The following is a 27,200-nucleotide window of genomic DNA, read 5'->3' on the forward strand; positions in this document are numbered from 1 at the left end:
CAGTATAAAACAGAAAATGGGCTATGTAGGTCCACTTCTTCGTATAGCCCCGATATAACGGTACTTCCCGATATACGGTATTCTGATGATTTTAGCGACATTATTTACCGGAATTGTGTCGAATTTCGCATTTGAAGTTCGAAATGGATCCAACAGCTTACGGCAAAAAATTGTCTGTGCAAGTCCACGTTTCACAACTCCCATGGTTCCTCCCTATATTCGGAATTTTGATGATTTTAGATACATTATAAATAGATTTTTTTCAAGTTTCGCATTTGAATATTGTAATAGCTTGTGGCAAAAGTTGCCCATGCTAGTCCACGTCGTCATACAGAGCCTAATATACGGCTACATTCCTTACTTTTAAGATTTTAATAGAATTTTTAACAGATTTTATTTTTTTAAAATTGGCAAATTTGTACAAAATGGTGGAGGGTATTCAAATTTCGGCCCGGCCGAACTTACAGCTTTTTTACTTGTTAATTATATTCCTGGGTCAGAACATTAATAATATTTTTTTCAATTTCAGATGAGGACCAACAAAGAAGGTACGTCGATACCAAATTAAATCGACGATCTAGCTAAAACCTGGCACGAAGTAAGGAAAGTTAAATATTTTGCTTTGTCGTCCGTCTGTCTGTCCGGAGTTCAATAAGCAGCAGTGTCAATTGGGAAAGATACCAAGCCACGATGGAGCAGCAATGGCGTAAAACCTGCCCCTCCCTCGATGGATTGGACGGCGATGGTGCGGCTCGTTGACTCTAAATCTCCTGTAGTGGGATTCTCTAAATCATTTTTGAATTACCGAAAAAATCGGTAAATTCAAACACCAAATTTTGATATAAAAAATAAATAAAAGTTGACAACATTGGTATCTATCGGTAGGTCTTAGCGACTACTTTCATTTCGTCGCTGACTTACAAAAAAATTTCGTTAATTACTGGAATTACAAGCATTTGAATTTTACCGATTGGTAACTCAGAAAATGAGTTACAGAATTCAACTATTGGTCTGAACCTGTATCTTTAAGACTTGTTTGTTTCTGGTATGTTTTTAAGACTTGTTTTTCTTCTCCTATTTAGATTTAGGAATAGATTAGTTAAGATAAAACTTTCTTTATGAACTTTAGGAAAGATATTTGTTTTATTAAAATGCAGCTTAGAAATGTTTGTATTTTGTGTTGTTTTTTTTTTTGTTTCAACAAAATAAATGAATAATTAAATTTAATATTACCAAAAACTTTGTAAATTTTTCTTCCTTCTATAAGTCGGAGGCCAATCAAAATCTAGACAAGTTCTGGCGATTGTGACCTCGATGCGGTTTTTCCATGGGCATCCAATATTGAGAGCGAAGGGAACGAAAGCATGGTATATTGTTGTTGCCACTTGTTCTTCAAGAAATCTGATCACGATTTCGAATTGAGTAGCAATGAAAGAGATATGAGAATGAATGCAAATGCCTTAAAAACCACGAAAAAAAGAAGCAATAGAAAATAAATCGAAACAAATTAGGTAGAAATTAAATCAAGTTAAATGCGGAGACACAGATCTCATATATATTGAACTGACACCCTTCCACCAAAACCCATATTGAAAAAATGAAGTTTTGCCGACGGCGAATGTATTTTTTTAGTTTTCAGAAAAATATGCATTTTTATGAAGGGAACGAAAGCACAAACTTACCTTAAAATTGATGAAACAAGATGAACATTTTTTGATTAAATAAATCCAAAAACTAGAATTGATATTTCAGCTTAAATGTATATCCGCTTCGTGGAGGACCAAATGAAAATACCAAACAATATTTCTTCTACTTCTTCTACATGGATTTCGGGTTGAGTTGGAAAAAAATAAAGAAATAAAACCCAAACAGAATTAGTCTGTGTTGGAAAAAAATTTAATGTATTTTTTCTTTATTGAATATTCAGTAAAAAGCAAGAATATTACCGCATGAAACAATGGTTTAATTGAAAGTAAGTAAACATATAATAGAAAAGTCCGTGAAAGCATAGACGACATGTTTCAAACCCGGAGGTATAAATTGCCAAGTTAGTTCTTGTAGAGCATAGTAGGCGGTGACTCCGTTACAAGAGGCTAGCAGGAAGTATCCGGCTAAGAACTTTGAAGCCCCCACGAATGTTGTGCCATTGTCGGAATACAAATGCAACGCCACAACCTCTGCGTGTAACAAAGCGATAAAACGCTGAAACAAATGTGGATGTGGAAAGATCTGAAGTGAGTTTTAGATGGATAGCCTTCGTTGCGAAACACACGAAGACACATACGTGTCCTTTTGTAACACGACAGGACCGACCATTGTATGTTTTTATATTTAAAGCCAAACAAAATCTGGGCCATTTCTGGCGTAGGGGCGACAAGATTCGGTCCTTTCTGGAGGAAGGACAGTCATTAGTTGCTTCTTACAACGTTTTTTGTAAGGGATGCAAACTTTACACTTTTTGATTGTGGCCTCGATGAGGTTTTTCACCTTGGACATCCAATATTGAGAGCGAATTACTATTAGAACTAGGTGGTTACCACCATAAAGAGTAACAGAATGTATGAAAGAAAACAGCAAATTTTGAAAATGGCAATTAAACGGAAGAGTGATTGGATGTTTCTCATTATAAGATAGGCCAGAAGAGGATGAAAGGCGGCCACATGAACGAATTATTCCATCAGCATGTAGGAAAGGATTTAGATTGCAACAACAACTGCAAACAAGAATTGGAAGTTTGGCGGATAGTGCATTGTATTAATTTGGATAGAATGCCTTCTTGCCAACTGAATCTAGCGATTTCTAGCTAGATTCAGCTCATTGCTAGTGAACAGAGTTAGTACGAAATATCTGATGCGTTCGAGAGATGAATCGATAAACAAGAGTGAGGGCACGAAGAGCTTGAATGAAGCATTGCAAAGTTGACGTGAATGGACCTCTTTTCGAGATTTGTGTCCGGAATTGAAGCAACGGTTGCACACCACATGCTCGATGTTTCGTGCGGCCAATGAAAACACCTCTGCTTGCCAGGTCAGCTGGATTTGTCTCAGATGAAACATGACGCAATTTGGATGTGTCAACAACTTGAGTAATGTTGGAAATTCTATTCGTCATGAAAGTTTTTCAGAAACGAGGCGGTTTAGCCACCACGAAACACAACCACGAAAAAATAATCGGAAACGATATCATGAGACAATAAATCATCCCATACGATACCAGAAGCCCAAATCTTCTACATCATAATTTTTTGCCAAACCACACAAGGAGACAACCAACCGGCTACACTTAACCCGCCGGGAGAAGGAGAGGAGGCATTAAATACTACTCGAAACTTTGTAGATACGCTTTCAGGTTTAATGACGGCATGGTGAGGTAAATAATAAATAGGACCGGATGAAACGTTGAAATGGGGAATAAGGCGCAAATGGCCTAGATCACAGTATTCCCGAACGACACGATCATATTCCTAACTCGGGAGTTAAAGGAGTCAAGCTTTGTTCCTAAGGAAATGAGCCATATCACTGGACCTGAAATGTCCTAAACCTTCGCCATTAAAATTGGTCCCCTTAAAAAGTAAACAAACAATGTATTCACCGTCAGTAGTTCTTGTTGTAGTTTATTTGAAAATATCTTCGCAATATTTATCGGGTGGGGACAAGAAGTTTTTCCCTGGAAGATTCTCGTGAAATCTCTTTATGCAAATTAGAGATTATGTTGACAACCCTGGACGAGATTGTCTCTTGGGCGAGAAGAGATCCACATCTGCCTGCTCTTGAACTGAAAAGCATTAGGCTTGGAAGCACATCGCTACCAGAAAGTAGGTCAACTTGTGAGGTCTTGTAGAAGTTAGGATCAACCAACGAATTATTTGGAAGATCTTTGAATGAAGAAGTCGGAAAATAATGATTTGGCAGATTCCCCGAAAGTTTAGGAATCACGAAGGCAGCAATTGTTAAATCAAAATTGTGGTCAAATTGCGAAGAAAGGATGAAAGTGCACTGTTTACGTACACTGGCAGAATTAGAATTATTCAAAAATGAAATTTGAGCACTCGTGCGATTATAAGGCAGTTTAGTTGTATCAAACGATCGTTCTGAAATATAAGTTCTCTCAGAACCAGAATCGAAGAGCGCACGAGCCATTGTACCATCGACGTGCCTAGCAATACCCCCTGAACAATAGTACAAAAATAATTTTGTACAGTCCCCACTCCGCTGCTAGCGTGCTGTAATTCAGAATGTGCAAATGGAGCGGATTTGCTATTGAGGTTTGAATTCGAAGCAGTGCTAGATGTAGATGATGCTGAAGAGGAAGAAGACTGAACATAGTTTCTATGCAGAAGAGTATTATGGCGCGTATTCCATGTATATCAGCTATGTTTGCTAGAACGATTTTTTACGGAATGTGTATTTGAAAAGCAGTTGAGACACAGACCTTGCAGTTTGACCTCATAAATGCGCGCATCATAATTCACCTTTAAGAACTTCGGATATTTACGAATTTTGTGAGCCTCGTTTGGACACAAGGGACATTTGGGATCAGGGACCTTACTCTGGAAGGAACTAAACTTTGTGGAAGATTTGGCCTTTATATCGGACGAACCTTCCTTTAGACTTCCAACAGGAAGGCCTTTGCACATCTCTGAAACAGACTCTAGAGTGCGATATCTATTTGTTAGGAAGGTGTCCAATTCCGCCCATCGTGGAATACTGTAGTTGTCCGAGGGAGTATGCTCCCAAAGAGTAAACGTAAAATCAGGTAGATGATTGGAAGAAAGATATACGAAAATGCGATCCCAGCTAGCCACATCAATTTTGAAGGTCTTCAGAACAGAAATGTTTGATTTAATGCCTCTCTGGATACGTTTTAAACTTTGTGCAGATTATAAATGAACAGATGAGAGATTGAACAATGCTTTAAGCTGCCAGTTTACGAAAGTTCGGTTATTTTGGTAACGATCACAAAGACTTGATCAGACTTGACTGAAACCGCTACTGGTTAGAGGACTCTTCTGAACTATCGCTTTGTTTTTGCCTTTGGTCTTCTGAACTAAATGAAATAATTTTCCACTACACACTCCTTTGGAACTGTAGCTGACTGTATATATATATATATATATATATATATATATATATATATATATACATATATACTGTAACGACACTAGTTTGCTGGGATGAGCTCTCGGAGGCCAGGGTGTCACAGAAATTTGTACAAATCGAGACTAAGAGAGATATAACACAGCTTTGTTGAGTTTTTAATTCAGTTTGGTCTTTATTAGAATCGTTTTTGAGAGTTCGTGTATTATTATGTCAGTAAAAGTATTTAAAGCTACCAAATCTGGCCTCTTTCCGTGATTTGGAGTGACCTGGCAAAGTTCACAACTGCTCCGGTAACTTCGTTCTCTCGTAGGTGACCTGGATAAGTTCACCCGATTCTCAGATCCACATTTGGCTGGGTATATCCTTTGTTTCCGGCGGTGACCTGGTTAAGTTCACCGATCGCTTCTTGCGGGTAGAGACCTGTCCTCCAATTTCGTGGTTAAAAGTTACCCCTTTTGCTAGCTGATCCTTTGAGTGGTTCTACAGCGGGAATAGAGAGCGGGAAATCCTAGGCCCTGAAGATCCTACGCTATAGCTGACAACCGAGAAAACCCAAGGGATACGAACTCTTCATGGGTGAAAATAAAATACCGAGAGACCCAAGGGATACGAACTCTTCAAGGGTTATCGTTAAAAACCGAGAACCCAAGGGATACGAACTCTTCAAGGATTAACTTAAAATACCGAGAACCCAAGGGATACGAACTCTTCAAGGGTTATTGCTAAAAACCGAGAACCCAAGGGATACGAACTCTTCAAGAGTTTTGTCTAATATACCGAGAACCCAAGAGATACGATCTCTTTAAGAGTTATTGCTAAAAGCCGAGAACCCAAGGGATATGAACTCTTTAATGGTTAACCTATAATACCGAGAACCCAAGGGATACGAACTCTTCAAAGGTTTTGTCTAATATGCCGAGAACCCAAGAGATACGAACTCTTCAAGGGTTATTGCTAAAAGCCGAGAACCCAAGGGATACGAACTCTTCAAGGGTTAACCTATGACACCGAGAACCCAAGGGATACGAACTCTTCAAGGGTTTTGTCTAATATACCGAGAACCCAAGGGATACGAACTCTTCAAGGGTTTTTTTGGGGACTTGCACTACTCTGACTCACCTAAGGAAAGAAACTGCTTCGCTGGGTCTTGGTTCGTTTTGGACTTTCACGCACTTGTCACCTTTGCCACTTTGATAAACAACTGATCCCCATCCGTCAATCACTTTCCTCTTTTATACCACTGTCCCGATCCCCTTCTGTAACAAACAGCAACCAATCATCACCGACTTACTATCAGCATCACTTTGCCGAATTGTTGCTGCTTGTTATTATTTCAAATGAGCAACGCATTCCATTCTAACACAGCCCTTCTGCCGCTGCTTGTTTTTTTTTTTCTAGTCAGCGACGCATCCAACTCAAACACTCCGGCTTGTTGTTGCTACTTGTTTTTTTCGAGTCAGCGACGCATTCAATTCAACTACGCAGGTTTGTTGTTGTTGCTTGTTTTGGTCGTCGACGAAATGCATTGTCCTAACGGTATGTTGTTTTGATGTCACAAAACATATAAACAACAATGAGGGCCAATCGATCAGGCGGGAAAAAATTCAACGAGGGCAGCAAATTAAATGGGGAATTCATATTTATTCAATAATTCATTTTTAACAAAAATAACAACAAACAAAACAAGAATAATAACATTGGTTGGGACGAAAACGAGGGTACCGACTTTCGTCGTCACAATACATATATATGGTCCAATGAATACCAAAATCGACTCGACGGATCCCATATTTAGTTAAGTGCTAAAGTTGACTTTCGAATTGGTAAACCCTATGAATGATATGGAATAGGGAGAACAAAAGAAACAACAACAAGCACTCACTACAATATCACCACACACGACCGGAATGAAAACAATGAGAACACGAAAAACAGAACATTGTTGTTGCCACTTGTTCTTTACAAAAACTGATCACAAATACAATAAAGCACAAACTTACCTTAAATTTGATGAAAGAAGGTAAACATTTTTTTTATTGAATAAATTCAAAAACTGGAATTGAATTGCCGGCTTAAACTTATATCCGCTTCGTTGAGGACAAAATGAAAATACCTGGGAGTCGTCGGTAATTTACTTGTAGAAGTTAAAAGCTTAGAAACCGATCCAAAGAAATTTTGTTGAAAGCACAATATTTCTTCCAGATGGATTTCGGATTGAGTTGGAAAAAGAGAAACAAATAATACACAAGCAGAATTTGTTTGTGTTGCGAAAAGAACCAGGAAAACCTGAGCTGCCAGAAGCAAAGATATTTTCCCTTCACCTACTATTTTGACATTAAGAGGAATCTACTTATTTTACCAATTTCGAATGGTCTGGACCACATTTTCCGATTTGCTTAGAAATTTATATTTAGGCTACTTTGGGGTAGAGAACCTTGTAAAAATTTCAACAAAGGTACATATTTTGGTAAAATCTTTTTACCGTTACCGTTTGCCGACTGGCGATTGTATATTTTTTAATCATCATTGAATTTGACTGTGATCAAAAATATAGGCTTTATGGGTACTCCAGCGCACGATTGGAAATGCTATGGTAATGGTCTTCTAAACATAGCAAATTCCAAATTAAAATGTAGCTAAGTTCCAAATATTCCTGAATTAATTTCGACAAGTAGTCTTTCCTTCTTCTCTTTTTAGGCGGACACTAAGAGTTCGGAACACTGTCGGCAGCTTGTGACTGAAGTTCTTCCCAAAAGGTAAGTATGTACGTATAGTTAGTGTTTTAGCTCTTTAATTATATTCCTAGGTCAGAAAATAATAAAAATGTTTTCCACTTTCAGATGAGGCCAAACAAAGAAGGTACGTCGATACCACATAAAATCGACGATCTAACTGAAGCCTGTTAACCTTACCTAGAATTGAATCATGATTTCGAATTGAGTAGCAATGTAAGAGATATGGAAATGAATGCAAATGCCTTAAAAAACACGAAAAAAGAAGAAATAGAAAATAGATCGAAACAAATTAGAGAGAAATTAAATCACGTTAAATGCGAAGACACAGATATCATAACTATTGAAGTGACTCTCTTCCACCAAAACGCATATTGAACAAAATAAAATTTTGCCGACGGCAAATTCACTTTTTAGTTTTCAGAATAATTTGCACTTTTATAAAGGGACGAAAGCACAAATTTACCTTAAATTTTATAAAACAAGATGAACATTTATTGATTAAATAAATCCAAAAACTAGAATTTAAATTTCGGCTTAAATTTATATCCGGTTCGTGGAGGACCAAATGAAAATACAAAACAATATTTCTTCCAGATGAATTCCGGGTTGAGTTGAAAAAATAAAAAATAAAGAAATAAAACACAAACAGAATTGGTATGTATTGGAAAAAATTTAATGTATTTTTTCTTTATTGGATATTCAGTACAAAGGAAGAATAGAAGTCCGTGAAAGCATAGACGACATGTTTGAAACCCGGAGGTATAAATTGCCAAGTTAGTCCTTGTAGAACATAGTAGGCGGTGACTCCGTTACAAGAGGCTAGCAGGAAGTATCCGGCTAAGAACTTTGAAGCCCCCACGAATGTTGTGCCATTGTCGGAATACAAATACAACGCCACAACCTCTGCGTGTAACAAAGCGATGAAACGCTGAAAGAAATGTGGATGTGGAAGGATCTGAAGTGAGTTCTAGAAACACACGAAGTCACATACGTGTCCTTTTGTGACACGACAGGACCGACCATTGTATGTTTTTATATCGAAAACCAAGCAAAATCGAGACCAGTTCTGGCGAAGGGGTGAGAAAATTCAGTCCTTTCTGGAGGAAGGACTGCCATTAGCTGTTTCTGACAACGTTTTTTGTTAAAGATTCAAACTTTACACTTGTTGATTGTGACCTCGATGCTGTTTTTCACGTTGGGCAACCAATATTGAGAGCGAATTACTATCAGAACTAGCTGATTACCACCATAAAGAGTACGAAAGAAACCAGCAAATTTTGAAAATGGTAATTAAACGGAAGAGTGATTAAATGTTTCTCAACATAAGATAGACCAGAAGAAAAAGAAAGTCGGCCACATGAACGAATAATTCCATCAGCATCTAGGAAAGGATTTAGATTACGAATACAATTGCAAACAAGAATTTGGATAGAATGCCTTTGCACAACCGAATCCAACGATTTCTAGCTATATTCAGCTCATCGCTAGTCAAAGGGCCCGATCTGTGAACGGAATTAGTACGAAATATCTGATGCGTACGAGAGATGAATCGATAAACAAGAGTGAGGGCACCTAAATCTTCTGCATCATAATTTTTTTGCCAAAACCACGCAAGGAGATAACCAACCGACTGCACTTAACCCGCCGGGAGAAGGAGAGGAGGCATTAAATACTACTCGAAACTTTGTAGATACGTTTCCAGGTTTGATAACGGCATGGTGAGTTAAATAATAAATAGAACCGGATGAAACGTTGGAATGGGTAATAAAGCGCAAATGGCCTAGATCACAGTATTCCCGAACGACACGATCATATTCCTCCTTTAACTCGGGAGTTCGCATGATTCAAACTTCGTTCCTAAGGAACTGAGCCATATCACTGGACCTGAAATGTCCTAAACCTTCGCCATTAAAATTGGTCCCCTTAAAAAGTAAACAAACAATGTATTCAGCGTCAGTAGTTCTTGTTGTAGTTTATTTGAAAAGATCTTCGCAATATTTATCGGGTGGGGACAAGAAGTTTTTCCCTGGAAGATTCTCGTGAAATCTCTTTATGCAAATTAGAGATAATGTTGACGACCCTGGACCCCAGCAGTCCGCTGGCCATTACAATTTAATACCCATCCAAATGTATGCTATATTGTCAATGGAAAAAACCAAAATAACAGTGGTTAATAGCATACAACTAGCATCCGAATCGGATGAGTCGTATTGCTATTACATTGTGAAACAAAATCCATGTTAGAATTAAAGAACAAAATAAAATACAATAAAAAGTGTCCATCGCACTTGGATCTGAATCGGATGCCCTTGTATTGTTTTGTAACTTTTTTTGTTTATTGTTGCAGCTGCTGTTGTACCGTTATTCATTTTTGATGCTTCTTCCTTTATTGAAGCAAAATTTTATTCTGTGAAGTGTTTTTGAAAGTGCAAGTTGTGAATATTGAACAAAAGTTAATAAAATAAATTAATAAAATAAGAATATAGTAAGTGTTGTGTGTTAAATAAGTTAAATAAAATGTCAGGATTCAGTAGGAGTAATTTAAGACGACTAAAGAAAGTGGAAGCAGACAATTTAAAAAGAAATGCACAGTTGAGGACGGACTGTTTGGAAAACAATGATATTGTACAAAATGAGCAGATTCCATGCATTCCAAAATTGTAGAAGATTTTGGAAAATATGTAAGAATATTAAAAACTCTCCGTTATAATCTATTAATAATTGAATTTCTTTCAGGTTAGTATCATAAAAATTATAATTTCGCCAGATTAAAAACTTTGCAAGATTAATGACATTTCTATAATATTATCTTACAGCTACCCAAAATAAAAAATAAAAAATTGTTCTATATTTTCTATCCTTATTTCAGAAGCTGTCATATGTGAAGGATTCAATGAACTGGATTACGCCAAAAAAAAATTAGAAATTGTTTCAAATTCCCTAAGACACTTCCGAACAATGTCCTACAATGAAAAACTGGAAAAATTTAATGTTTTTCCTTTAGTTTAAGCTTTATTTCTTCCCACGACTTTTGAATAAGTTTTATGAATTTCGTTTTTATGCATTATTTCTAATTATAATAAGAATATTTTATTGTTGAAACACTGTTAATAATACGAATATTTTAATAAAAAAACAGCTGAAATTTAAGTTCCACAATCTAAAATGTTGATGGAATCGGACCATCTAACCTTCGCTTACAATGTTGATAGATTTCGGAACCATCCAACATTCGCTTACGTTGTCGGTCGATTTCGGAACCATCCAACATTCGCTTACATTGTCGGTAGATTTCGCACTCGTCTGACGGCCTAGGCCATCGATGTGTAAATGTAAGTAGAAATTGTATACAGGCTTTGGATGTGTCGCACCTACATTGTCATTGGTCTCAGATGGAAGATGTATATGCTAAAAAATCCGCTGGGACGAGACTGTCTCTTGGGCGAGAAGAGAGCCACATCTGCCTGCTCTTGAACTGAAAAGCATTAGGCTTGGCATCACATCGCTAGCAGAAAGAAGGTCAACTTGTGAGGTCTTGTAGAAGTTAGGGTCAACCAATAAATTATTTGGAAGATCTTTGAATGAAGAAGTCGGAATAGGGTGACTTGGCAGATTCTCCGAAAGTTTAGGGACGACGAAGGCAGCAATTGTTAATTCAAAATTGTGGTCAAATTGCGAAGAGAGAATGAAAGTGAGCCGTGTATATGAAACGCCCTGTTTTCTCTTTGAACGACGTGAGAAAATAAGTAACCGGCGTCGGCGTTAAATATGATTGGCTGAGTGGAGTTCGAATAGGTATGTGGGTGCACTCACATTCACATACATATGCAAATTCCATTCAGCGATGTAAACAAATGCGATGGAAAAACCAGTTGCCGGCTTGCAAGTGGATTATAAGTTTGGGATGAAGTCAGTCTTAAAAGTGATGTCGGCAAATTAAGATCCGCAAACGTCCACCCCCTCCCCTCCCGTTAAAAGTGAAAAACCAATAAGTACAAAATGCAGTTAGTGTTCAATAAAAGAGTAAAAAAATAAGAGACAAAATATTGTACACGAAACACATAAGGAAAAAAATTACAACACATAACATTTGAACAATTGTCACTCAATCTACAAAAATAAATAAAAAATACAGATGAATTAACCTAAAAATATTGCACATATCCCCATGAAAAATAATCTAAAGTTATTACGCCCAACTGAACTTAAACTAAAAATCTACAAGCTAGAATAAATAGTAAGGAATAAAATACTGTTAATAACTAAAACTAAAGTGAATTAAAAAATAAAATAACAAGTGGAAAAATATTAAACTTTTTTAATTACATAAAAGGCCAATAAGGTAAAAATAATAACAAGACATTTCGTGGTCCTCCGTTGCCGGATTAAAAGTGTGTTTTTCAAATTATTAAAACAGAAACGCACTTAGAAAAAAAAAAAAAAAAAAAAACACAACATTAATCAAAAAAGTTCAGGAATACAGTGGAAAGAAGAAACAAAAAACAAATCTGTACAAGAAGTGAAACATACAAGTGAAATTTAAAACAAACAAGTAAAAAAGCGGTATGTTCGGCCGGGCCGAATTTTGAATACCCTTCATCATTTGGAACGAATTAGAAAATTTTCAAAAAAATAAAATCCATTAAATTTTATTTTAAATCTTTACAATTTCTAATATAGGAAGGTGCCGATATATGGGGGTATATATGATATTGTGGACCTATTAAGACAAATCTATGTCTGGGTGTAAAGCATTCACAAGGAACTCCTTGTGTGGATTTTCAGATAATTCCATTGGAAAAAGTGGCTAAAATCATCAAACTACTGAATATCGGGGTGTTATATGTGGAATATACGATATTACGGACCTATATAGACATTTCCCTTTCAGGGGGTAAAGTGCTCACAAAGAAATCCTTGTGTAGATTTTCAGACAATACGATTTGAAAATGTGGCCAAAATCATCAAAATACCGAATATCGGGGGTACCGTTATATAGGTGCTATACGATATTATTAACCTATATAAAGAATTCTCTGTCGGGGGGTAAAGTGCTCACAAAAAACGCCTTGTGTACAATTTCCGTTGAAAAATGTGGCTAAAATCATCAAAATACTGAATATCGGGAGATACCGTTATATTGGGGATATACGATATCGTGTACCTATATAGATAATTCTCTGACGAGGTATAAAGTACCCACAAGGAACTCCTTGTGTGGATTCTCAGACAATTCCGTTGAAAAATGTGGGTAAATTCATTAAAATACCGAATATCGGGGGATACCGTTATATGGGGGATATACGATATCGTGGACCTATATAGACAATTCTCTCTCAGGGGGTAAAGTATTCACAAGGAACTACTTGTGTGAATTTTCAATCAATTCCATTGAAAAATGTGGCAAACATCTTCAAAATACCGAATATCGGAGGGTACCGTTATATGGGGGATATACGATATCGTGGACCGATATAGCCCATCTTCGAACTTGACCTGCCTGCAGACAAAAGAGAGATCTGTGCAAAATTTTAGCTTCCTATCTTAATTTGTTTAGACTGTAGCGTGATTACAACAGACGTACGGACAGGGCTAAGTGGTCTTAGAATTTTACGCTGATCAAGAATATTTATATTTTGTTGGGTCTAAAATGATTATTTCGATGAGTTACAAACGGACTGACGAACTTAATATATCCTCCACACTATGTATGGTGGAGGGTATAAAAAAGTACACTACAAAACAGAATGTGAATTAGGAAAGATATAAAATCAAAAATTAAAGTTTTTTCTTCACAAACACTAAATAAGATCAGCAACTGAAAAAAACACGAGTCAGAGACAAACTGGTTGACAAGACAATAGAGAGAACAAAGTGAGTACCAATGAAGTTTTTTGTGACTTAAAGGAATACATGGAGTGGCGAAATTTGACTCCGACACTGTACCTTTAAATGATAAAAGCGCTATTTTAAAAAAAGAAAAATTTGACACCCTTTGAACTGACTCCAATTTATCAAAATTTTGCTATTGAGGGCTAATGTTGACCCTTTATACAATTTTCGGGAAAACCAAATACGTTCACATTTGCACACATACATACATTGAAAAATATTTGGAATTTGTGGAAATTTTTGGAAGAATCTGGAATATAAAAAAATCATAGGTTCCCAAAAAGGTTAAATTTTTTGGAAAAATTTGTGGGCAGTTGAGAAAGTATTTTATAAATATTTGTCCGTCCGCAAACCTAATTGAAATTGTTGGTGCATTGATCTGCCATTTTTGAAAGTTTTACATAAACGACGCTACTTTTGGAAACCAATGCCATATATTCACGTACAAACATCTACTTTCCATTGAACAAAACTATTTACATAATCGCCATATTGGAGTCGCCATAAATAAGTGTTGGGATTGTTTTGGAAAATTGACGTGTTTAAAGGTGTACAAACGTTAAAATTTTAAACACACACGGAATTTTTCTAAAGTTGCATACGCAAAAATGACCTGTGAGGTATTTTAAATATTTTTTATACTTTTGTCTTCTGTTCTTTTTTCAACATCGGGGAATATATAACATATAACAATGTTATGACTATTTTTTTATTTTTCATTGCGGAACTACAAGAATTTGCTGTGTGATCCATTTTGCTGAAAATATTTGGAATTTTGTCGAAAAGATTATTGATTAAATTTTACTTACTAAAATTTGTTGGTCGAAATATTTGATTTTTTCATTTTTTTTCTCTCTTTTACCCAAAGCAATCCTACACATATGAATATTTTTGCCGATGTTTCACAAAAATATATATTTTTTTGGAAATTTTCAAATATTTTCTGCGAGAACATTTTTGAAGATTGCGTGGTAAACTTTCTGCTTTTGACCCCAAACAAATTCATAATTTACAATAATGTGCTGAGTTTGAATGACCCTGTGTTTTGAAGCTGTAATCTTTAACCCATTATATTTTTATTTTTTTAAAAATTATATGAAATTTCAAAAAAAAAAAAATTGAAAGATTTATTTGCCAGAATAATTGTTTCGTGTGATGAGACTAAATAGAATATTTGTTGACTCACACAGACATTCAAAACACATTTTTTTTGAAGTGTCCCTGATTATTCCCCAAGAAAAATTGACGCTCTTATCGAGGCTCTTTGGATTTTGAGGGACTAATTTTAAAAGCTATTCTGGCAGAGCTTACTTTATTACTAAAGGCTATGTCTGCTTGTTTGTTTGCTTTGCCACTAAGGCCATTCGATCTATTAGCCTTCGGGGTTGTCCGTCGTGTATATATTTGATAACGGAACCCATTTTGTGGGAGGAGTTGATCTGTTAAAGCGAGATCATCTAGCTTTCATGAAAAATATACAAAATATTACCATTACCTTCCGAACAAAGACTGGTGTGCCGAACGCAGCACAAGCCGCCAAGTGAGAAGAGAGTCACGCCGCCTTGTTGCCGAACGCAGCCCAAACAGAGCCGAAGTCCGCACTGCCCGACAGATAGCCGTCGAACGCCGCCCCAGTGCTGGTAGACGTCAGCGCAGCGTGTCCGATAACCGACTGACTCCCCAAGCCTGAGCCCAACGACCAGGCCATTGGCAATACTCAATAATATCTTGGACATTTCAATTTTTGGATTTTTAAATCAAATATTTGCTTTAATATTTAAACCTGCTTGTCACTTCAATTGAATTAATTTTTTTTTTCGACTCGACGCTCAACACATATAATTTCTTGTCGTTATTTTAGTAAGATGGGAATTAACAACAAAAGTTTTTGGAAGTAAACTTTTGATTTCGTTTTTTGCACCCACTTAGACATTTTTGTTTGCACATCTGGGAACTTTTTTCAAATTCTTGCAAAAAAATTTGTTATAAAGTCAGACCCAATATCGTACAAAGATGGCCGAAATTATTCATGAGAAATTTTCGAATTGCGTTAACGACCTGCGGGATTATGTATCAATTTTATGCATTGCGCAGGCAGATGATCATATACATACACTAGATGCATCACGAGTTGAGCTTAATTCATTCTACGATTAAGTTAAGCGGGCTTATGTGGAACGTGGAAACTACGTTGTTGAGAAAGAGGAAAAGCCAATAGATAAGAACAAACTGAGAACCCATTACCTAGAGGCTATAAAATCTTTTATAAAAACAATCGGCTCGCTTAATGGTCAAATCCAGAAACTTTAGCAGAAGGAAACCGACGAGAAAATGAAACGAGAGAGCCAGCTGGAACAAATGGCTAACTTTACACCACTGTCAAGATTGCCACTATGTGACACTAACACCTTTAAGAGAGGTTATAAAGCTTGGCCAAACTTTCGTGGCTTATTTACGGCTATTTATATCCAGAACTCCAAATTGAGTTATGTTGAGAAGCTTTTTCATTTGACCCAGAAGACAACCGGAGAAGCAAGAGAAGTAATAAGTCATGTCCCTCTTGCTAATGATGGTTTCGAGTTAGCCTGAAAGAGTTTAACCTAGCAATATGAGAATAAGAGAATGCAAGTGAATGAACAGTTCAAAACTTTATTCACTTTACCAAATGTTTCAACTGACTCGACATACAGAATTCAAAGGCTAGAGCGAACGATTAACAGTTGCATACCGACCCTGGAGACATTAAAGGTCGAAGTTTCGGGATGGGACCCAATACATAAATATCTGTGTTCCAGCAAACTACCAAGAATTTTTTTTAGAAGATTTCGAAAATACACTTAAAGAATGTAAGACGCTTCCATCTTGAGAAGACTTTAATAACTTTTTGACACACAAATTTAAAACTCTAGAATCAGTTGGTAATATAAAGCCAAATTTTTCGAAACCGAATATTTTAAATCAGAGCAGACAAGAAAATAATAAAAAAAATAAGTTTACCAGCAGTTTTCAAACCAATCTTTATCCGAGGACTCAACATCCGTCTAAACCCAATATTAATGCTATTCAGCAAAAAAAAAAAAACAAAGTATCGAATGTGTGTCAAATCTGCAAAGCTAACAATTTCATACGGGATTGTCCACAATTTATTGCCAAGAACACAGTTTATAATAGGATTCATCTTGTCAAAATCTCACATTTGTGTTACAATGTAATATGAGACACCATACGATGCTACATAAGGGAACGGAGACCCTTACTACAACACAAAACCTGGAACAAGATGAAAAACAAACCGATATCCCGGAGACACTTTAGAGACGAATTGCCAATCATACGACGCACGAGCCATAATCGACTCTGGATCACAATCCACTTTTATCACCCATGGTAGAAGAATACAGGTAGTCGCATCGACACAGCTGCTGGGACAATGAACTGTCAAACCGATTTTGGAATTGAAAATATATATATTCTTCTACCATGTTATCACCGAAAAGTTAAAAACCGTTTACATTTTCGAACTAAACGAAATCTTGTTCACGTCACTGGAATAAATCTACTCATCTCGGAAACATCTTCCAAAGCGTGTGTTTTCACATTACGATCTAGATTTGACTCCAACATTAAATTAGAAGTTAGGGCCCCTTGTTTTTAAGTCATTACCATCAAATTTACCGCCATTTTCCTTAGACGACAAACACATGCGAGATACTACGAGCCTGCAGTCAGTAGACCCTAAATTTTATATTAGCCAAACAGTGGATCTTTTAATAGGAATGGATATAGGACCCCTCATCTTTACAGTCGGTGTACCTATGAAATCTATCGGTTCCCTGTTGGCACAAAATACTGTTTTTGGATGAATAATTATAGGACCTTTATTAGATGAAGCTCACAAGAAGAGAAAAATATTACTTTGCAACACCATATCAATTGAAAAAATTCTAACACGTTTTTGGGAGGTGGAAGAGACCCCAAAACAGGTTTAGAAATCAGATGAAGATGTATTTTGCGAACAAAACTACTTGGAAACTATCAAAAGGCGCTCTGAAGTCCAGAGATTAAGAAATTATATGACAAGTCCATCCTTGAATACATTGACTTGCGACATATGAAAAAAATTCCTAAAAATGATATAACAAAAACACCAAACTATTATTTACCGCACCATGCAGTCATAAAACCAGAAAAAACACCATCGAAATTAAGAGTCGTTTTCAACGCTTCAAGTCCTACGTCAAATAAAAGAAGTCTAAGTGACAACTTATATGCGGTTCCAGTTTTACAACAGGATATTGTATTGCAAGTACTAAAGTGGAGATTCTTCAGATACGTTTACAATGCAGACGTTACAAAAATGTACCGGCAGATTTTGTTGGACCCTAGTCAGACACAGTATAAACGAATATTATTATTTAACTTTCGGGGATAATTTTGCACCCTTGCTAGCACTTAAAAACTCTTATTCAATTAGCTGAAGACACAGCAGAAACTTATCCATTAGCTTCGAATATAATTTTGGAAAACTTATACGTTGATGGCGTTTTAGCTGGAGGTCATTCGATCGAAGACACCATAAAATATCGCATGGAGCTAGCAGCTGCTATGGAATGGGCGAAATTTGAGTTAATGAAATGGACTGCTAATGATCTAAAATTAATTTATGACATGCTCAAAGAAAAGCTTAACCCAGAAAATTCATTGGATATTTCTGATGATGCTTCGACAAAAACACTTGGAATACGTTGGAGCATTGCTGAAGATTTCTTCAATTTCACACCACATGTAATGGACATTAAAAGAGCTAATATGAATAATGGATGGCTTGTACCAATTGTAGTTATGCAACAGATTTGGCTTGATAAAATTAACTGGGATGACACACTTAAAGCAATGACACTCAAAAACTGGCTGAACTTTGTTAAATATAGCGTGGACATTAAGCATTTAAAAATTACGAGATGGATAAATTACACTACAGTTAGTACGGCTGAAATTCATGGATTCTGCGATGCTTCCGAAAAATCATATGCAGCAGCATTATATATCAGAGTGCAGACTGCAGACAACGAAATCAAAAAATCATTGCTTACCGCCAAAACAAGAGTTGCTCCAATTAAGAAAATGTCACTTCCCAGGTTAGAACTTTGTGGAGCTGTAATATTACATATAATATTATATCAATCTCTAAATTGCAAATTTTTCGACTCATTACTGGACTGACTCAACAATAGTCCTCACTTGGCTAAAAAAAAACCACCGTGTCATTGGTCAGCCTTTGTGGGAAATCGAACATCTGATATCTTAAAAACCGTTGGAGTAGAACATTGGAATCATGTAGACTCTGTAGATAACCCAGCAGATATTGACAGCCGAGGTTGCCCACCAAGCGAACTTATTAGTAACGAACTCTGGTGACATGGACCGCAATGGCTCAAAATGACTAAAGATCGTTGCCCAGCATACAACAACCCAGATGATACAAACTTAGAGTCAAAAACAGTAAAAACCTTGACCCTGTTCGAAGAAGGAGGTGACCCTTTACGAAATTTTTCATCTTTAACAAAGGTCTACCGATAATATGCATTAAGGTTTTAAGTTTTTGGAAGAATACTAGAGTCAATAGAAGGAATCTTAGAATTTCTTCAATAGATCTTCAATAGAAATTCAGAATGGGAAAAGTAGTAGCATATTCAGAGTCAGAAATTCTTCTATGCAAACGAATATGCATCACTTGAAAAGAAGATTTGAATTTCATCGTCTAGTTCATTAATGGTCCTCAATCCCTTTTTGGACTCAAAGGGAGTTATGAGAGCTAATGGCAGATTGGTATAATCGCCTGTACCTACTTACACTGAACGACATTCAATAATTCTACCGCATGGGGCAATTTTGAGCAAATTTTTACTTGAGTTTACGCACAAGATCACACTACACGGGGGTAATCAATTGAATATTGGATATTCGGATTTAAGCAAAGAGGATCAAGAAAAGAGCCCTGAGTCTAATTATGGGGTCACTTCCTCCAGAACGGACGCTCATATCGAGGCCCCCGTGGAGGACCAAATAAAAATACCTGGGAGTCTTAGGTAATTTTCTTATAGACATTAAATGCTTAGAAACCGATCCAAAGAAATTTTGTTGAAAACACTATATTTCTTTCAGATGGATTTCGGATTGAATCGGAGAAAAAGAAATTTCCCCTTCACCTACCATTTTCACATTAACAGGTATCTACTTATTTTACCCATTTCGAATGGTCTGGACCACATTTTCCAATCGATTTGCTTTAAAATGTATATTTAGGCTAGTCTTTTTACCGTTCCCGTTAAACAACTGGCGATTGTATATTTTTTAATCCTCATTGAATTTTACTACGATCAAAAACATAGACTTTATGGGTGCTCCAGCGCACGATTGGAAATGCTATGGTAATGGGTGTATGGGAGTAATTTACTTTGGCTATTCTGAAATCATTCTGTTCTCACGCACGATCTTCCAAACATAGCAAATTCATTTGAATAAAAAATGTTGCTAGGTTCTTTACAATACTAAAGATTAAGATAAGCTCTAACATGGGGCTATTATAAACAGTTGAGCCAGATGTGTGAATAATTGTGCTTAAAGAATGCATTAAAGACTATGTTTACGGGCCGCTAAAGAGGATCGGACCAGATAGTACAAAAGAAAATGTACAATACAAAAAAGTAAGTCAAATTGAAAAAAATGGAAAATAAAAAATTTGAAAAAAATATGTATGTCACAAAAATATTTTTATTCACATTTTAATTGTGATAATTTTGCCGAATTCTTAATGTTTCATCCTTTTCTTCCAAGATGGCCTAAAAATTTGGCGTGAATTGTCAAAATATGTGCAGCCATTATTGAGTTGTAAGCGTAGTAACTAACACCACTTTCTTTTACATACATAAGTGCGGTTAAATATTAATTTTTTTGTCAAGTAAATTGCCAGGTACTTATATTTTTATATTTATAATATGAATGTTTGCATAGTATTCAGCTTATTCATACAATTATTATTATATCTTTATTTCTTCTTGTCCTTAGAATGTCGCGCAACTACGGTTTTACAGCTGCTCAATTGATAGACGTGTCCATAAATTATTGCACATACATAAATACATTACAGCTCCTTTTAAATATATTTTAGAAGTGTATTTTAAATATCATATAGATATGAAAACTAGATAGTTTACACATGAAATTTAAAGAAACTAGGTAGCCTTGTTTTAAAAGGATTTACCTAAGGTTTCAATTTCATTAAGAAAATAATCCATATCATATTCATTAAGGCAAGAATTCTGCAAAACTATTCTGAAGAAATTCGGCAAATTGTGTAGAGGCTGATATGTTACCATCATTGATCCCTTTTTTATCATCGCTTCTTTAATTTTTGGCGCTACTTTATGCAGCTTATCCCAAAATTCAGAATCTCGTTTCATTTGTCGTAAGCTGGGTGGCACATACCAAAAACATATATTAGTACATTCGGGATTTTCCAAAACTAATTCAAATCCTTCTCGAGCTTTTATACTTTGTGTTATATATTCTGCCATACTAAATATGTGGTTAATATGTTCCTCTAGCCCACGTGTACCTTTAGCTTTCCACATGAACCAGAATTTGAAAACATCAGCTCTACGACCGCATTGAATGTGTTTATCACCAGTGTCATAACTAGTATCATAAAATTTGTCTTTTTGAAAAAGATATGTAGCATTTGTTGAATTGCATTTTCTCAGAATATCCTTATGTTTGGTTAAAAAGGTAGAACACTGTTGTGATGCTGTTAGCATTTTGTGGGGATTCCATGTAACAGAATCAGCTCTAAAAAATAAAAGGTATTAATATATTTTACGCTAATTAATGGGAATTTAATTAATATATACCTTTCAATACCATTCAGAAGACGGTGGTATTTTGGACTCATTAACGCACCACCTCCCCACGCAGCATCCACGTGCATCCACATATTGTATTTATTACACAAATCAGCAATTTTTTCAAGGTTATCAAAAGCGCCTAAAACTGTTGTCCCAGCGGTCGCCGATACCATCAGTGGTTCACAGTCTGCGCTTATACATGTTTCTATATTTTCCATCAAATCTTCTACATTAATTTTTCCACATTTGTCCGTTCGAATTTTGCACACATTTTCGCTTCCAAATCCCATAAACATTGCAAGTTTTTCTACAGAATAATGTGAGTCTTCTGATGTGAATATGATTTGCCGCTTTGCACCAAATAGTCCATTTTTCTAATAATAAAGATAATAATATATAATTATGTTAACTATTTAAGTAATAATTTAATTAACTACAACAAAGCTGGTAAAAAGTGTTATAGTAAAAGTTTTAAAGATCGCTCCACATTCGTATGCAGTTTCTTATTAATTCGCTTTTCATATAATTAAAATTAAGAACTTTTAAGAAATTGATAAATTTTAATTCACTAATATCTCTCTTAAGTGCATTTAAATTATTGATGATTACCCAGTAAAATGGGACAATAATTTACTTTTGTAACATTCTCCCATCTTATATTATTTATGACAAGGTAGAATTATTAAAGATGAGAAAGTATTGTTGTATGCGAAAGGTACAAATCTAGAACCCTTGTAAGATTCCTTAGAAAACCACAGAAGAGTGGCCTTAAATTTTCTATTCTACATTTTGAAATTTTAGAATTCATAAAAAAATTAATTGTTTTGTTGTATTTGTCACTTTTTTCATTTTTATTATAAAAGTTTTATTTAGCTCACATCATATGTTTTATTATTTTATTATTTATTCTTGGGTCAAATTTAGTCATTCAAATTGCACACTCTTCCTGTCTACCGATTAATCTGAAAATTCTTATACACTTTGGATTTTGGTGACAATACAATTATGTTTATTCATTATCATTATAAATTCAAAATGGTGGTTAACGTAGGTTTTATCAGTCCCCTCAATATGGGTATCAAATGAAAGGGCCCAACAAGCAGAATACAATATACTATATAAAAAAGAAATCTAAGATGGCGGCTGCTCAAAAAAGGCGGGTAAAGTAGGTTTTATCAATCCCATGAATATGGGTATCACATGAAGGTGATCATCCAGTAGATGGAAATCCAAAATGGATGGTAACTTAGGTTTTATCCCATCAACATGGGTATTAAATGAAAGGTCACAACAAGTAGAATACAATTTACTATGCAAAATTGAAATCTAAGATGGCCGAGAACAATTTTTATCAATCCCACCAATATGGGTATCAAATAGAAGGCTTGACAAGAAGAACACAGTGCACCATACAATATATAAAATGGGCGCAGCCACTAAATGGCGTATAATTATAAGATTTAAATTTAGAAATTACATCTGTATTTAAGGTATCTGATTAATCCAGCCTGAATCCACCACCAAAGTCGAGATTTTGTATAGTGTTGGGGACTGTGTGGCGTTAGGGTGGCTACAAATACGTCGTTAGCGGTACATGACCCAGGTTAAAGTGAAAGGTTAAAACGCGTCGAGAACTGAATGGCATTTGGGTTTATAAAAATGATATGTCGTTAGCGTTTTCCCCTCAAGACTCAGCCGCATATGGCAAAAAATGGTAAAAAATATAAAAAATACAAACAAATAAAACAGAATCTGCAGCACAACATAAACGAAGGCTTCAAAAAGCGAAAGAAAAGTATAAAGCAAAACGAACTAGCTTCAAAAACACCTGAGCAATATGAAGCCAGGTTAAAAAATAAAAACTAGAAAATAACAAGTTAATAAGTAGTAAGTTCTGCCGGGCCGAACTTTGAATACCCTCCACCATTTCGAACGAATTTGGAAATTAAATCCATAAAAAAATTCTGTGAAAATTTTAAAAACACCAAATGTAGCCGTTATTTTGGTGTCTATTCGAGGTGGACCTACATAGGCATTGTTTGTCATAATTCAAATTCGAAACTTGAAATAAACAGTGAATAATGTAGCTAAAATCATCAAAATATCGTATATAGGGAGGTACCGTTCTATGGGGGCTATACCTAAATGACCCATTTACGAGCTTAACCTGCCTACTGGAAAAATAAACATGTGTGCAAATTTTAGACTTCTATCTCAATTCGTTCGAAAGATAGCGAGAATACAACAGACAGAGAAACAGCACGCAGAGAAAAAATATTTGTCGCTTTTGTTGGAACAATAATGTCTGTTTTTGTTCCAGCAATTCATTTGTTTTCTACAAACATTGCAATTGCAAATCCAAAAACACAATCTTTGCTCCAAACATAAAACAACAAAAACAACTTTCCAAATTCCGAAGTATTGTAAAAATCGTTAACAATACCGATAGTTAGACCCGTCATAATTTAGAATGTTTACAAAAAATATTGTCATTAAAAATTGTTTTTTTTTTGGAGTTTGAAATATGTGCTGTTATTTTTTTTCAGGAGATATACATTTTTTTATTTCTTATCTCCCTTCCGTTAAATCTCTCTTTTTTTACTCTATTCATAGACAAATGAACATATAGACAACGAAAAGTTAGTTTTGTCTTTTTTTCCAGGTGGCTCTCATCTTGTTTTGCATAGTCAACATGCTGATTTACGCGTTCAAGCCACTCGACTTCGAAAACACATTTTATCGTTTTTCAAGAATTTCACTGGAATATTCCTATATTCTTCGATGTCATCACGTACTTTTCACATTTTTTTATTATGAAATAATTTTCAACTGGCAAATATCCTACAGTTTTTGTTATTTTTAACGTTTTAGAATTGAGTGACTTCAATATTCCCACTCAAACCCCTGAAACGATATGGACGACATCTGCTGATTCGATTTTTTTCGAAGATAAACGGTGAGAGCATTTCGTTGTCTATATTTTCATTTGTCTATGCTCTATTTGAAGTTGCATTCTTTTTCGTGCTCTCTTTATTTTGTGTTTAACAGCCGTTGAAGTTTCTTGTGTCTTCTCCGAAATCAGTTTTTGTTTGGGATTCGAAGAAGGCGGTTGAAGATAAAAAATAGACATGCGTGACTTCAAGTTTTTAAAAACAACATTCCAAAACAAAAATGAATTTGTTGCAGTATTATTTGATGGAATTGATGATTATAAATTGTTTACAAATGAAGGTGGTTGAAGATAAAAAATAGACATGCGTGACTTCAAGTTTTTAAAAACAACATTCCAAAACAAAAATGAATTTGTTGCAGTATTATTTGATGGAATTGATGATTATAAATTGTTTACAAATGAAGGTAATATACATATGTGAAAGAACCGCTGGACTAATTTTAACGATTCATACAAATTCGGAATTGTCTCCTGTCCGAAAAGGATAATACCCAAAAAAATCGCTTAAAAATGTGATATATTAACATTTTCATTTTGACTTTTGAAATGTACAATTGTAATGTTTTATTTTGCATGATTTTTTTTTCCATTTTGACTTATTTTTTTCTAATGTACATTTGTAGTGTTTTTTATATTTTATTTTCGAATTCGAATATTAATACCAATTTATTTAATTGACTTAGTTTCTTGAGAACTAAATTTGATGGCGGGTTACGTGGAAGTGTAGTACTGAATTATGTGGTGGCGAAACGGATTAGATGATATCGAAATAATTTAACGCGGTCACACCAAAGTTAAAAGATAATTTCAAAATCGCTAAAAAATAACGAAAAAGAGATCTCATTGCAAAAATTCTCAAATCGGGAAAAAATCGAAAAAAATCAATGGAATCAAGTTTTAAAATAATAGTACATTCTATTGACAAATTTTGTAAGGATCTTTAAACATTTGCTGTAAAAAATCAGCGAACAAGTTGAAGATTTTTTCAATTTGTTATTCTTCTTTTGTCAATTTTTTTCAATTTCTATTATAATATTAAATTCAGTGAATTTTTTTTGTGAACAAAATAAAGAATAATTTTTCACTATATATAATTTTTTAACCAGAAAAATTAAATAAGTGCGAAATAGGATGTTAACTGACATCTACCTTTCAACTCCAGGGCCTACATCGTGGTTCATCTGGAAGATGCGAACACATTTAAACAAACAAAAATGACCGAAAAAGCCTAATGGGGCTCATTTAAAAGCGTGGACCTACTTCTTAAAAGTGACAATAATATGTCCGATGGTAGCTCAAAATGCAAAATTCTTTGGGAGTACAATCATTAAAATACCAAATTTAAAGGGTGCAAAATAATCATGCAGGTCATGATATCGATTATAACTCACGGATAAGGGTACAACCCTACTTCATATTTATATAACCATCGAATGATTTAAGCTATTTTTGGGGTCTTGACCATATTTTCCAATCGATTTTGCTGTATTTAGGCTACTTTATGAGTAGAGAACCATCTTACAGAAAAATGTCAACATAGGTAAATGTTTTGGTACAGTCCCCAGGGCCGCCCATCTATAGTGATTTTTATCGATTGGCGGACAACAAAAGGGCATTGTTGATTCGTCATTGAATTTTACTATAAACAAGAACATAAACATCTTGGGGACTGGGTAATGGGTGTAAAAGCGTAATTAACTTTGACTATTCAGAAATTTTTTTGGCCTCCTTCCATAGGTATTTCTATTTAGTCGGAACAATATTTATGTTAAAATTTGTTCACCTTTATGAGCCAGATTTGTAAAATATTATGCTATACAAAATTTGCATTAAAGCCTAAAACTTCGGGCCGGCAACGCGGACCGGGCCAGCTAGTTATTAAATAAAGTGAATTGTCGGTGAATATGTTTGGTGCAACAATACATATCTTCAACCGATTTTGTTTGGACATAAAATTAAGTAGTAAGTATTTCATTAATTTATGCCCATTGATCAATATTTCTCACATATTTTCATTTTTAGATAATTATTCAGCATCAAATTTGACCGCAGATATCGAATCACAATCACAATACATCGTCCGACGTTTACCAAACGCTTAATGATGACCATTTATGTTTAAGTCAGAATAGTTCAGTTAACAGACATGCTTATCCTAGTATTCCTACAACAGAGGTATATTGAAAAACTTAGGAATCTTGAAAACCTTTTGAATATGAAATAAATTCTTTTTCGAAATAACATATTCTATTTTATTAATATGATGTACGTTAAAAAGGTATGGTATAAAATCTTTTATAATTTTATTTTCTAACATTCCAACCAATGGGTATTGCAAAAATAAATATTGTTACCAAAACTATTGTAAGTATTTATAATATCCGTTTTCAATTTTGACCAAAACTATTGCGAATTGCAAAAATATACATTGTGACTTCTGACAAAAGCTATTATAAATTCTAACAATACTCATTTTTCATTATGACAAAGACTATTGTCAATTGCAAAAATAAGTATTGTTACTTCCGACCAAAACTATTATAGACCAGTGCGACAATAACAATAGTTGGACTGACAATACTACATAATGAATCCAACAATACCTTTACAATACATA

The 27,200-nt window shown here is 35.0% G+C and overlaps 1 protein-coding gene and 1 long non-coding RNA gene across 2 annotated transcripts in view; one reads left to right on the forward strand and one right to left on the reverse strand.

Moving 5' to 3' along the window:
• Positions 1–11,295: 11,295 nt before the first annotated feature.
• On the forward strand, positions 11,296–26,768 carry LOC109613639 (uncharacterized). Its single transcript, XR_002195119.2, has 3 exons — positions 11,296–11,838; positions 26,321–26,545; positions 26,606–26,768. It is a non-coding gene; the product is annotated as an uncharacterized LOC109613639 (long non-coding RNA).
• Positions 20,479–27,200, reverse strand: part of LOC101895970 (cysteine sulfinic acid decarboxylase) — a 43,053-nt gene continuing 36,331 nt past the window's right edge. Inside the window, exons 3-4 of the mRNA XM_059128376.1 lie at positions 21,637–22,004; positions 20,479–21,574 (exon numbers count right to left, since the gene is read on the reverse strand). Coding sequence (XP_058984359.1) covers positions 20,977–21,574; positions 21,637–22,004 — 966 coding nt within the window. The 3' untranslated portion in view covers positions 20,479–20,976. The remainder of the gene's footprint in view (positions 21,575–21,636; positions 22,005–27,200) is intronic.

This window comes from Musca domestica, unplaced genomic scaffold (genome assembly GCF_030504385.1).
Source record: "Musca domestica strain aabys unplaced genomic scaffold, Musca_domestica.polishedcontigs.V.1.1 5, whole genome shotgun sequence".
In the NCBI taxonomy this organism is placed as follows: Eukaryota; Metazoa; Arthropoda; class Insecta; order Diptera; family Muscidae; genus Musca; species Musca domestica.